The 13994-nt window shown below is 36.7% G+C and overlaps 2 protein-coding genes across 2 annotated transcripts in view; both read left to right on the top strand.

The window, feature by feature from the left end:
• LOC136281182 (uncharacterized) overlaps nt 1-13994 on the top strand; it is a 293318-nt gene that overhangs the window by 173106 nt on the left and 106218 nt on the right. The window lies entirely within an intron of this gene.
• Nucleotides 8726-13277, top strand: LOC131788948 (G-protein coupled receptor GRL101-like). Its single transcript, XM_066166283.1, has 10 exons — nt 8726-8778; nt 8940-9936; nt 10195-10276; nt 10895-10957; nt 11093-11173; nt 11409-11489; nt 11726-11806; nt 12324-12368; nt 12759-12809; nt 13198-13277. The coding sequence occupies exons 1-10, from the start codon at nt 8726-8728 to the stop codon at nt 13275-13277; spliced, it is 1614 nt and encodes a 537-aa protein (XP_066022380.1).

Here is a 13994-nt window from a genome sequence, read left to right as displayed (position 1 = left end):
TGGCAAATTCTCAGCAAGACATATATCAACTTTTAACTTGTGTTTTAGTCGAATTTAAGCTGACTTTAAACCGAGACACGGTGACAGAACCTAGACAAATATGACGTCCCAAGCAGATAGCAGCTGCGGCGCATTAGTTCTAAGCCTCAAACATCGCAGCAAATCTTCACTTCTGTTTACCAGTTCTTCTGAGGCTAGATCTTTTTGTGGATCTGGAAAAGAATTGGAAAAATTGGCTTCAAACATGGAATTTACACTCGCAGTACCGAGTAGCGTCTTTCATCAAATGTATCAGGTCGGAAGCCGTCAATATTAACTCTGGTTCACCATTTGCCTCCAAGGAAAAGAAAGGTAGGATCGATAAAGTCTTAGAGTCGTGGACTAATTACCGCGTAGGCAAGACGAACACAATTTACGAGTGCTAAACAAATTTCAGTCATAATAGGGTAAGACCATTGCTGAGCAAAATTCATCAAGCTGGAGAAGGAGAAGTTCGAATTCAAATGAAGCAAAGTGCCATTCATTGGACATGTGATGACAAAGAATGGATTGAATTCGAAGGCAGAGCATAGGTAATTGGATGCAACAGTCAAGATGGAGCGAACAGCACATGTATCAGCAGTGCAGAGATTTATAGGGCTAGTGAGGCACCTTCCTAAATTCCTTCAAAACTTTTCAGAAATGTGAGACCATTACGCCGCCTGACACACAGGAATGCGAGTGGATCTGAACTCAAGAGATTCAAAGCACCAATAGTCAAGTACTTCAGCGAGAGTGACCCAAAAGAGGACTAAGGAGATGCGTCCAAGGATAAGCTTAGCTTTTTACTGATGGAGTATGGTCAACCAGTGACATCTAGAAGTGGGGCACTCCCGTTGGCAGTGAGGAAGTGCTCAAAGATCGAGAAGGAATTTTTTTGCCCCTGTCCTTGGTGTACAGCGTAACCACCTATATGTGTTCGGTAAGAAAGTCATCCTGCGGACTGCTTTTGTCGCGACTTCAGCAGTATGACTACGAGATATGCTACAAGCCTAGGAAAGGTATGCTGACAGCCAACACTTTGTCAAGAGGTTACATAAAGGACTGTGAGCGTTCCCCCCCAGAAGTAGAGGTCGAACGCCCACATACCTATCACTACCTTCCAGACAACTAATTCAAGGACATCCAGACAGAGAGAGAGACGACTTGTCCCTCAGCGCTTCAGTGCTTGAAAAACACAATCTCGGAAGGCTTCCTTGTTGCAAAAGTTAGACTAAACAGCTAGACAAACCCACATGTGGCAATACCAAGTAAGGCCTAGTCTCTCTCTGTAACACCTGACAATTTTCAAGAAATCGCCCATAGATTCTGTACGCAATAAGTCTACTGGACTTCAAGAAATACGACGACAGTTCAAAACACTCAGATGGGATCTAAAAGTGTGAACAAGGACCACGAGAAATTTGTGCGTGGCACCAGGCAACCGAAAGCTTCGTCGAAAAGTGGAATTATTTCTGAGGTCCAAATTTGTCCGGTCGGAAATCAATCTCATCGAGAATCAACTGATCATGAACCAACCAATTCATTTAGATGGACATAATCGAGGGGTTCTCGAACTTAAACTGGCGGAGATGGAAAGCAAATTGACATATTACAAAGCCACTTAAAAACAATTGAAAAAAGGAAAAAGCAAGCCTTTAGAATATTTAAAGTCCACTTTCATTGAAAGGAACGACTTACTTCTTATAACCTGAGAAATACTGGGATCACAATTGCACTTCTCCTCTCAGAATTTTTGAAGTGAAGCTCTAGTTACGGCAATGCAGTGTTGTGAAATAGCTTAGGTCGCCACTTGCGTCAAGCGTCATCGCTGACAGAATTTAAACTTTAATAAACCGTCCCAATTTTTTAGTCAGTTCTCCTTTCATTATATCTGTAGCACGGCATCCATGCAAATCTGTATTATGACTTGCTATATTTTAATCTTTTAGAAGTACAGAAGGTAGAAGTACTACGTTTTTACTTGGTAAACTTCGTGTCAGTGTCTATATTTATAATCATAATCTTGTAATTCCACAAGGATTGACCGTGAGTAAACGTAAAGGTCTTTCACGTAAATTAAGTGACACATTCTGACATGAAAAGGAGGCGATTTATGTTAAGAGCGTTTTACCGGATAACCATTTATTTTCTTTATTCTTTTTATCAGTATGACAAATTTCTTATGCATATCGATGTTTTACTTGACAATGCCAAACTGACAGCTTAAAGAAGGCCACTATTAACAATTTCAAATTGCATTTCTAATTATTTTTGTTTCTTATCTTTCAGAGACTTGTCTGATAACCCGTTGAAGAGTTTGCCATCTGACATTTTCGCTACAAATACTAAATTGATTTGGCTGTAAGTTAATTTTTTCTCTATTAAGGGACATCAAACAATATTTTTCTTTGTATTTTAAAACACATTAACCCACTATTACGTGTTTATAAATGTTTGGGTACCACTTTTAATTTGAAAAACAAGAAAAATTTCACTCTGATATTATGATTATACGCTGAGACTAACAGATCATATGACGACATTAGAAAGGCTTTAAGGAAAGAGTATAAAATAAAATAAATTGGACAATGATCCTCGAAGTTGACCTGTATTTCATACAATTGCAAAAACTGAGAAGCCCGAGCAAAAATTCAGGCTTCAACAAGATTCAAACCCTAGCCTCCCCAAACCTAGTGGGGTGCCTCAATCAACTGAGCTAAGACGCCACTCGTTGAGATTAGGGCACATTTTGGAGGGTTCTTCTATCCCGTAGAGGAATATTATCATATTTTTTGATGAAATAAATTTTGCGGATGAAAATCAAGCAAAGCAATAATCCTTGCAGGTAAGGTGCAATTGCACAACCGCGCCTGCGAAGATCAGTTTTGTATTTGATTTTCATCTGCAGGTCAAAATGAAACTTATTTCTTAAGAAAATAGGATCAAAATACAAGACAAGATATCGCAAGAACTTTCGGAATCATGTAAGGAGGAAAATACGATGGTGTATTCGAGAATCAGAAAGATAACCTTTCTATATGTTTTCGGAGCAACAGATTCGGAAAGGAAACGGGGAACCGCAAATTATCGTAAGATGAACCGCCAAAAAAAAAGAAAGCCTGTTTCAGTTCATCTATCATGGGAAAAGGCCCGAAAGGTGGCCTAAGACCGATGTAGCTGGAGGATTGTTTTCGAGGCCTTATGAGTAGCTTGTTTCTCCGTCAAAGGGTACATAACTGAGTTAGGATAAGCACGACAGACAAAACCTTGCTCGTCTTGACAAGTGAGAATATTAAAACATATGTACATGGCTGCACCATTTTGATTTCAAGGTAAAATCTCAATAATAATCATTTTGAGTTGTCTACACAATCCTCAAGCTGCATTTCAAAACTGAGTTTATTCCACTAGTCACCTGGTTTATTACTTTATATGCATCCCAGCTCTGGCCTTTATTTAGTGTGCTAAATTTTCGTCGAATTCATAGGTACTTGTCTGAAATGCAATTGCACCACCTACCTCCAGGAATCTTTGACAAGAACACACAGCTAAGGTTTCTGTAAGTAACCTCATTTTTTTCTGTCTGATCCGCGCTCCTAGATTCTTAGTGATGCAATATAAGCGTTAATAAGATTGACGAAATTTGCAAATATTTCATTCATAATATGTAGCTATTTAAGTACAAAATGAATTCACCTTTAATTAACACTACTAGTCAACTTTCGCACCTGCAGAATAAGGACTCTAATCGCAGACCAGCTGCATAACAGTTCTACAGGCCTCCAACTGCTATTTGTCGTTGTCGTTGTTTTATTAAATTTACCAGATTATTCGTTTCGCTTCGCAAATTAAGAATTAATATCAAACATCATGAAGATCACATATCGACTATTGCGTTCTGGATCGTTGTCCAGGAATAACCGTTTATGAGATTCCATCCTCTGTATTAAAGGCATCAAGAAGTGCCTTCATGAAATAAAAAGAGTATTCAAGTTTCCATCATTAACAAATTTCCATATATATATATATGTCAAATGGAATTATGTTGTAAGACGCGTATTACGTGTGAAGTTAGCACAAGCAACCCTTCACGCGATGACGGCGATGCCGACTTTTGCTCACATTTCAAAACATCCTGCACTGTCCTGAACAAGTTAAAAAAAGGTTTCAGTAAACAGATAAACTTCTTGTGCATCTTAGAAATATTGATCAGTTTTATATGGTAAATAACGCAGACGTCTGAATGACAACGACATGAAAGCATTGAATGGAAGTGTCTTCAAAAACCTGACATGGCTAGAGGAACTGTAAGTAAATGTATCAATACTGTTGTGAAAAGAATTCCTTATCCTAAAAACAAAATTATGGATGATAAAATTTACTAACTGCTTTGGCTGGATCAGGACATATCGTGATCTGCTGAATCATGTTGTGAAAATAAAACAGAGGCAGATAATGATTTTATAGCACTGCATCGAGTTTGGGAACCTTAGTCGATTGGTTAAGTTTTTATTGTGTTATTGATAAGGTAATATGCTGAATCGTATCTCTTCGTATTGCACTGCATCCCATTGCGTTATATTGTATAGTCAGAGGTAATGTATGGCTATTTTCTTTGCTGTGGATCAAATAATACAGCTATCAAAGAAAAACTGTTTTCATAACGCAGCAGCATTCCCCTCTCCTACTGCCCTGTCTATACTTGTTTTTCCATTTCATTTTTTTCTTTTCTCTTTTCTTCCCTTCCCGTCAGTGATCATAAGACAAGGCGGTAAATAAATGTTGCAATAAAACTAAATAGATTTTGCATACAGATCATATTTTTTTTCAAATTACAACACAGATGGTTGCAAGACAACAACTTCACTGAATTGCCTCCTGATTTATTCCAAGATCAAAAACTCCTAAGCCTACTGTAAGTTAACTCAAGTTTTCCCCTTGTTTAAACTCAATAACTGCAGAGAGTGTTCCAGCATTAATTAAATTTTTCCTCTCTTTTGTAAAATTACAGCTCGTGATTGCTTGTATATTTTTATACAGATCCTGCCAGTATCATAATTTTCTTTCCTTTCAGTGATTAAAGCATGTAACAAGAAAATGATCTAAAATCTTCCCATCTGCACCGATAGCACAGAAATTAAAACTGAATCATCCTATATTGTGTTTTCGTTGCTGAATTGACATTTTTAGTACAAAGATAATACATACATTAAGGAAATTCATGCATGTTATGAATATCAGAGTTGTTTTCTTTGGACATCTATCTCTGTTTTGAACCATGTTGGAATATTTTTTTAGATCACGAGCTTAATGATCTCTTCATTGATACACGAGAGGCAGCCATTGTCTATGTTGGGGAAAAGAGTTCAGTGAATACGCAAATTTCAAGTTATTAGCGGCCTATAATTGCTTTTCTTGTTATAGATATTGACCAAACTAAATGAATGAAGAGACTCTTGAATATTTTCTGCATTATAAGACAAACATTGCATGTATATATATGACTACATGCTGCTCTTTGGTTGGTTCTGATGACTAGCAACTTTATGTACGATAAATAGAATGAGAGAGAAGGTAAGTTTTGATCTCAGTAAAGAAATAGAGGAGGATGTTTTTCGTCTTGTCGCAAGCGTGTAACAAAGAAAAACTTCTGAGTCCCTATGAGGAATTGAAAATCAGACCTTCAGAGCTCTATACTGAGCCACAGAGACTCTACGGCGGGCGAGGTCTATTACGAAGTCTATGACACGCGTCCTGCATACTGCTAGGACCAGGAATGTCGAGAGCGTCACCGTAGATAATTTTTTCTTTATCCTACATTCATGACAAGACGAAAAACATCTTTCGCTATCTTTATGTATTTTAACTTGGAAATTTCAGATCGCAGACTTAATGAAAATGCTTTTTTTTTGTCTCGTCATTCCAACCAGCCTTCTGTCAAATAACAAGTTGAAAAGTCTACCAGACGGACTTTTTAACAGCCTTTCCAAGCTGACACATCTGTGAGTGAAATAGCAATTTAACCAAGGAGATAATTGTGAAGAACCAAGTGATCATTTTTAAAATATTGTTTACAAAAGCATAGCCGTCACAGCTAAAAAATCATGACTTTTCCAGCTTGTATTTGTTAATCTGGTCAGTTGAATTAGAGGATGCTATTTTATGTGGTTGTTGTGCTTTGATTAGTAATGTTAAGGTACTAGGAGGTGTAAAAGTTCAAAAGCTTCTGTTTAAATAGGAACCTTAGCAACTCCCAGATTTGTTTTTTGGCAGGATAAAGTACCTTCTTTCAAAATATGATAAGCTATTAACTAACGGCTGATGATGATAATAATAGCAATGATAATAATAGTAATAATAATGATGATGATGATGATGATGATGATGATAATAGTTGTAACGGAAAAGTAATTTTGCATTTGGATTTCATCTCTATGCCGCAGGTTTGTTTTGTTTTTTTACCTTTTTTTTGGCTTGTTTGTTTTACGGTTTTTGTGTTATTGAGGTTTCCCCCCAAAAAAGTCGGGGAATGACATTTCCTTGATTTACCCGTTTTTCAATTTTGTATAAATGAAACATGTTTCATTTAATGTTTTCCCTTAAAAAATTAAACATTTTTTTATCGTAGCGTTCTTAGCAAGGATAATTTGCTAGGATCTTCTTGAGCTGGAATTTAAAACATTAACCTTTCTTCTGGGAATATGTCTGAGGGATTTAGGGGAAATAAACTGAAAAGGGAAAGCAAATGCACCAGTAAACAACATTTTCTGAGAGTTTGGTAGTTCCATCATAAGCGAAATCTTTGTAGCTGTGGTAATAATTGTTTTCAGGGATTTGTCAAACAATGAAATTGGAAATCTGCCACCGTATATTTTCAGGAACATTACAGCGGTAGAATTTCTGTAAGTAAGATAAATATTGGCATTAAAAAAATTATTAATTATTGTTATAGGATTTTCTTGAATATAAAAGCACTTAATGACTATAAAAGCTTCCTAGTTAATGACAACTTTCTTTATAATTTACCTCTGGAAGGCCAAGGTTTTGTTTTCCTTGTTATCCGAGTTGACAATATCTAAGAATTTGTTGTATTGCAGGATCAAACTACCCTGGCACTAATGTTGTAATTTGTAACAGGAAGCGAACCAATAATGATTTTTTTTCAACTTCAGCTTTAAACAACAGTCCTCGTTCGAGGCCCATGGGAATAAACTTGAGAGTTTTTGTGCTTAATCTTGGGATCATTATAGATATGTCTAATGTGTTCTTTGAAGATTAAGATATTAAGACTGGGAGCTATTTTACTGGAAAACGTTGCCATTCCCTGCCTTAACTACAGAAGTTACCTTTAAAAAGCAGATTTAAAAATATCACTCCCACATGAGCTAATTTATGTCTAAACTGCCCATGATGCTCTCTTCAGGAAAATGGACTACAACAAAATTGAGAAACTTCATGAAGATCAGTTCCAGGGCTTGGTGGAGCTGTTCGATTTGTAAGTACACTTAGACCTCAAAATCTTTCTTCATGATGATCTGAATCGCACACTGTACACAGTAATATTATTTTAATGTTAACTCCATTATAGCTTTAATAAAAGTTGCCTTACCCAATCATGTTATGTTAATGTATTTTAAAATTTATTTCATTATCCATTCCACCTATTTAAGATATCTCTCAGAGAACAAAATCGAGGCTCTGCCTGACAAAATTTTCAAGGGCGTCAAAAACCTCAAAGCTCTGTGAGTACAGATAATCACGCACAAAAGAATTCTACAATATTTGAAGTGATGGAATGAATATAATACAAGCGTTCAAAATCTGAGATTTTAGTCCAAAAATTTAACATGATGTAGGACAGATATGGTGAAAGTTACCTTGTTCAACGAAGCAATGTTTTTCAATTTCATGTTGCACTGAAAATGTGCCTTTTAATATAAACAAAGGTAGATATCATAGAAACAAAAAGAAAATTTTTGGAGATCTGTTTAGTTTTAACGAAAAGTCCATGTAAATCTATTAGGACAAGGAATATGGCTACTGCAAGTCCCCGTTTAGGACCTAATTGTAAATGGTTACGTACTTCGTTTCAGCAATATCTTCGGCAATAGGATACAAAACGTTACCAGCACGACTTTCAACTATGCCCACGAATTGCGATTTTTGTAAGTTTACTGAGAATGACAGATGTTTATCTAGGCAACTAAACTTTGTTGCAGATATTGAAATCGGATAACTTGTGGGCGAGTATTCTTTTGATTTTGTTGTAAGCAAAGAAAAGACTCGTAAATGGTAGTTTTTGAAAATAACTTTGACACACCAGAGCAATATTTCCCTGGATGAGGCCGGAAAGAGTCTTTTATACAGCGAACGAACTCAACCGAATGGGCTGCCACGTTCATAAAATCAGTAGCCATCAAAAGTTTCCAAGAAAGCATGATGAGACCTATCTTGGGCTTAATGTTCAGATTTGAAAAATCTTTGAGAAAATATCATGCTAGGGTCCGTAATTAAAATCCTCAGTTAGGGTTCTTTATTTTGTCCTTTTGGACAGTTTTTTTTAACATTACATTAGCTTGATGAATCTTATTCTTGAAAATTCATTTTTTGGAGTGAATCATTTTGTTCGGTTAATTATGATATAAACCAACTTAATGTTCACATCATGATTATTTGAAATTACAGGTTCATGCATTACAACCTGATGGCCGAGCTCCCCAAAGGCTTTTTCAGGCACTTGACGCACATCATCAGAGTGTAAGACTCCATAACGATCCTTACCTTCACTCACCCCTTCAAACAATCATTTTAACAATAGTCTATGTTATTAATCAATTAATGATTATTAATGGTTTTCAAAGATGCAATAATGAAATAATATTTCTTCTTTTTCTTCTTCTTCTTTTTTTGAATTTTAGAACCTTGGACACCAACCTGATGTGCTGCCATCTCGATCTTTTTAGGCAGGATGCTGATTGCGAATATGTCTTCAATGATAACTTTGCAAGCTGCCACTCCATGTTCCGCCACCATGCTCCAAGGAGAACTCTTTGGATTGTCGGTCTGCTCTCGTTGTTAGGGTCTTTATTCGTAGTTGGGTGGCAGTATTTCTACCCTGATAACAATGTGGTCCAGTCTATCATGTTGGTGAATCTAGGTGTATCTGACGGCATCATGGGGATATACCTTATCATTATAGGTATAAAAGACCTGCAATGGTCAGGGGAATACTATCTGCATGACTATGAGTGGCGCACCGGGTGGTTTTGCCATTTCAATGGTGCCATGTCTGTCTTTTCAAGTGAAGTGTCAGTGATGATGATTTCTCTGATCGCATTGGACAGACTCAAGAACATCGTGTTTCCTTACACCTTTGCAAAAATTACCCCAAGGCAGACCCGTATAATGTGCGTAGTTATCTGGCTGGTGGGAGGCGTTATGGCATTCCTTCCCTTGTCCGGAATGCACTATTTCAGTGAGAGGTATTACGGCAATAATGTAGTGTGCCTGCCCCTGCAGCTTTCCCCTGAATTACAAGAAGGCTGGGAATACTCCACTTCCATCTTTATCGTTTTGAATTTTTCCCTATTCATCTTCATCATGGTTGCTTATATTGCCATCTTGTGGAAATCATGGTCGTCAAGCAGACAGCTTGGTGCACATGGAACTGTTCGTGAAATACGAGCAAGAGCACAAAGTGCTCAGGCCAAAAGAGAAAGAGCACTTGCCAAAAGAGTCTTCTTCATTATTCTGACCGATTTCTTGTGTTGGATGCCAATCATTGCTATCGGCATCCGTTCCCACGTCGAGAAAACATTTGATCCACCTGGTGATCTGGCAGTGTGGATTGCAGTGTTCGCTCTGCCGATAAATTCAGCCATCAACCCATTGCTGTATACGCTTTCTACTCCACAGGTAACATGTTTCTCTTTTTTGTTACTTTGGAATAGCACCTACCGTTATGTTCACATTTGGTTTCGTGTCAGAGCAGGCTGGCAACTCAATTTTGTAATTGTAACGATTGACATACAAAACAAGCATGAAAAAGTAAATGATCGGACAGATTTTTTTAGCTTCTCCGCCGTTGACTTTAGCCATAGAAACCAACGTGACCTCTAAATACGTTACTTGAAAGTCTTAACGTAAACTATTCAATATATTTTGAATGTCTAGGTTCAGCCTGTGTTGAAAGCAAAACTGAGGATGTTGTGGTCCAATGTTCGATCTATTTTCAGCAGAGGACAAAATCAAGAAGGTACAGTTTTAAGTTCCATTGAAAAATACCACGATAACAATAATTATATTTCAAACCTTGAAATGAAGAAACTTTAACTTTTATCAAATTGAGTATGAGCAACCCAGTTTTCTTTAGGTTACTTATGTGATTTTTACTCCAAGGCTTTCGAGGGGGAATAGGATAGAACTGGCATGAAATCGTAGAAAACACATGTATTTTTTTTTTTCGAAAAAGAAACTGAGCAAATTATTGAAACCACAAATGTACAAATTACAATATGTAAAGTTGTAGCATACGTAAAAGAGAAAGCAAGAGTGATCCTAAATAGAGAGGGCATCAATGTATTAAATCATCAATTTTAATGGTGGAAATCATGCTTTCAGTTCGATTTTTGAAGGTTAGTATCTCTAAAACTAAACTATTAGGGAACATTGAGACAAATGGATGCCATTTGCGATAGATTTTTAAAATAGCATGCCAGTCAAAACTCATTCTGCAAACAATTCTCAAAGTATGAATTGCTTTACTTCTGTCTTAAATCATAAGGTTAAGATTCTGAATTGTAGAATGCTTTTTTTATATAAACCTGACAATGGCCATTAAGTTTTTAATTGGTGTTATTTTCTCATATGAAAGAAGCAGATAATGATCAGCAGGGACAGATTGGAAATGGAGATGAACATGCTAACGTCGAAGAGGGTAAAAATAGAGTGCTTCTCAGTGTAGTCACATACGAAATATCTCCTCCACGCCTTTGTAGGGTTCTCTGTATGATACTTTTCTTTCCTTTCTCTTTTCTATACTTAATTCCTTTTTTCATTTTCTTTCCCGTAGGAGAGCAAATTGAAATGCAGGTATTGGAACACAACGAAATCCCAGAAGTGGAAGCCCCTGAATTACCTGCACCGCAACCAGGTCAGTTAAGAAATATAAGAGTTTTGATGCTAACGATAAAGCTAATTGACTTTGCAATCCAAAACTCTTGGCAGGTATCTATAGTTTAATCAATTAACCTAACAAATATTAGTTTATCTCAAATTGAAATACCTATAGAAACCATAGCATTCCTTTTCTGCTCTGATAATTTCTGTAGGTGCATTTTAAGAAAGGATAGATACTTAATTCCTGTTTTTCATTTTCTTTCCCGTAGGAGAGCAAATTGATATGCAGGTATTGGAACACAACGAAGTCCCAGAAGTGGCTGCCCCTGAATTGCCTGCACCGCAACCAGGTCAGTTAAGAAATATAAGAGTTTTGATGCTAACGATAAAGCTGTAATTGACTTTGCAATCCAAAACTCTTGGCAGGTATCTATAGTTTAATCAATTAACCTAGCAAATATTAGTCCTCTCAAATTGAAATACCTATAGAAACCATAGCATTCCTTTTCTGCTCTGATAATTTCTGTAGGTGCATTTTAAGAAAGAATTTAAACTTAATTCCTGTTTTTCATTTTCTTTCCCGTAGGAGAGCAAATTGAAAAGCAGGTATTGGAATACAACGAAACCCCAGAAGTGGAAGCCCCTGAATTGCCTGCACCGCAACCAGGTCAGTTAATAAATATAAGAGTTTTGATGCTAACCATAAAGCTGTAATTGACTTTGCAATCCAACTCCCTTGGCAGGTATGTATAGTTTAATCAATTAACCTAGCAAATATTAGTCCTCTCAAATTGAAATACCTATAGAAACCATAGCATTCCTTTTCTGATCTGATAATTTCTGTAGGTGCATTTTGAGAAAGGATAGATTAAGGAATGGTTTCCCATGTGACAATAATGGGACGAAATTAGGTTATATTACTTTTGGTTGATAAGTTACCTCCAGACATTCTGGTGATAAATTGCCATATGCACTTTTTAAGACCTCCACTCAAGAGATCCCCATTCCTTTACATTGGTAACCTGTACAGTGTATTATGGACGGAAGATACCATCGTCTCCCATATGACACGGTTGTAGTTAATAAATGATACATATATATTGAAAATGATCTTTCATTGTTTCCAGTTTTCAGTTATATTGTATGAAGAATAACTTAAAGATAATTCTTTGCTCTGTTGACAGCAATTGAACAAGCCTGTGGAGGGGATGCGAATCCATCTTCCTCAGGTAAAAATTTATTTATGAAAGAAATATAAAAAGAAGGCGTTTAAGAGAATTACTAGTACTGCAAAAGTCACAGTTGCCCAATGTGACTTCAACTGCAAATTACTTTTTACAAACGGTCATAGGAATCGCCAAAATGAAAAAAGGTAATGCGTCTTAACAACTGTATTTGGCAGAGGTATTATTTCAGCAACTATTTTCATGCGCCCAAATTAACTTGCAGATTTAAATGTGAGCTTTGTAACTCAGTGTTATTTCATAAATCAATAAATAATTGAATACATCTGAAATTCTGACGTACCTAAAATAAAATTTGTAGAGATATTTATTGCAGAATAAAACATGAACCATAAGTATCATGAAACATTTTACTCTACTTGTTCCTTAAAACAGATTATCAGGAGGATTTTGACATCAGACCACCCACTACAAAGACTGTGGAAGGTAAACACCTTTTCCATTTTCATTTCATGTTTTTTTCGGAAATTTCGTAACTCTAAAAAAAAACAGCGAATGGTGGCTGGTGCTATCAAGCTGGCGCACTTGGTATACTTGATTGCATGGTTTTGTATGTCACACCAATAAGATTGGGGTTATAATGTCAACGTTTAATCACCAATCAAATCACGATTCTAAGTCTGTCACATGAAAAAATTTACGAGAGCAGCTTGTCGGTCTCTATTTCCGGTAAGGTACAAAACCCTTTCTCAGTTACTAAACCTAATGGGTAGATGAATTTAAAAAAGCCTTATTGGAAAGTTTGTTGTCGTCAAATACTTAACACTTAAATGTAACTAACGTAACTTTTAATAATAAATCTGATTTCACACAGCTGGTAAATCTGAGGAGCAGGTGGAGGTTGAAGAGATTTCAGTGCCCAGTAACAAAGGTAAAGGAGATAATGGTTTTTGATTGGTCACTAAAGGGATTAAGGCATTTTATGAGTAATGAAAACATCTCATTTTGTCTCCACTACACAACAAATAACACAGTAGTGCACACCAAATAAGTTTATTTAGGGAAGCCTGCCGAGAACCAACCCGAGGCATATATAGCCCGGGGAATGCATACATACATATCTTCGCAACTGATATACCACATACAATCCTGATATACAGTCAATTCCTTACACATTAAAAAAGGTATACATTACTAACATGCAAACTTCACCAAGTCTGGATTAACAGAGATGGGCAACCGCTTACAAGGACATAACTACGGTTATACAGAGGCCAGAAAAAACCTGCCAGAAAAAACCCCTTTGGGGAAAAACATGACAGGAAATCTGGGTAGGAACCATGGCCCAAACTCAGAGCAGTTGGCAGCCCATCCTACGAGGCTTCACAGCTAAAGAAAATATTTTTTCAAACTAAAATAAATTTGTCATCAGCCAGAGGTGAACGGTTGGTTCTGAGGCCTAGATGGACATCACGTGCTATACTTTCCCTTATATACCACTGCATCATTACCCATGATGCTCGGGCCTAAGGCCCAGGCCTTGTCGTATCTCGTGCCGACAAAATATCTATTTCTGCCTTATTCGCAGACTCATTCGTTAGAAATACCATATTTTGTCTCCACTACACAACAAATAACACAGTAGTGCACACCAAATAAGTTTATTTAGGG

This window comes from Pocillopora verrucosa, chromosome 5 (assembly GCF_036669915.1).
Source record: "Pocillopora verrucosa isolate sample1 chromosome 5, ASM3666991v2, whole genome shotgun sequence".
Classification (NCBI taxonomy): Eukaryota; Metazoa; Cnidaria; class Anthozoa; order Scleractinia; family Pocilloporidae; genus Pocillopora; species Pocillopora verrucosa.
The sequence above is the reverse complement of the archived record's forward strand: the minus strand, read 5'-3'. Positions and strand labels throughout refer to the sequence as shown.

What these genes read in the sequence shown, in the direction of transcription:
- LOC131788948 (XM_066166283.1), top strand. Translation starts at nt 8,726, where the DNA reads ATGGCCGAGCTCCCCAAAGGCTTTTTCAGGCACTTGACGCACATCATC. An exon ending in ACATGCTAACGTCGAAGAGG is followed by an intron (nt 10,958 to 11,092) that starts GTAAAAATAGAG and finishes TCTTTCCCGTAG; the next exon opens with GAGAGCAAATTGAAATGCAG. An exon ending in TGCGAATCCATCTTCCTCAG is followed by an intron (nt 12,369 to 12,758) that starts GTAAAAATTTAT and finishes TCCTTAAAACAG; the next exon opens with ATTATCAGGAGGATTTTGAC.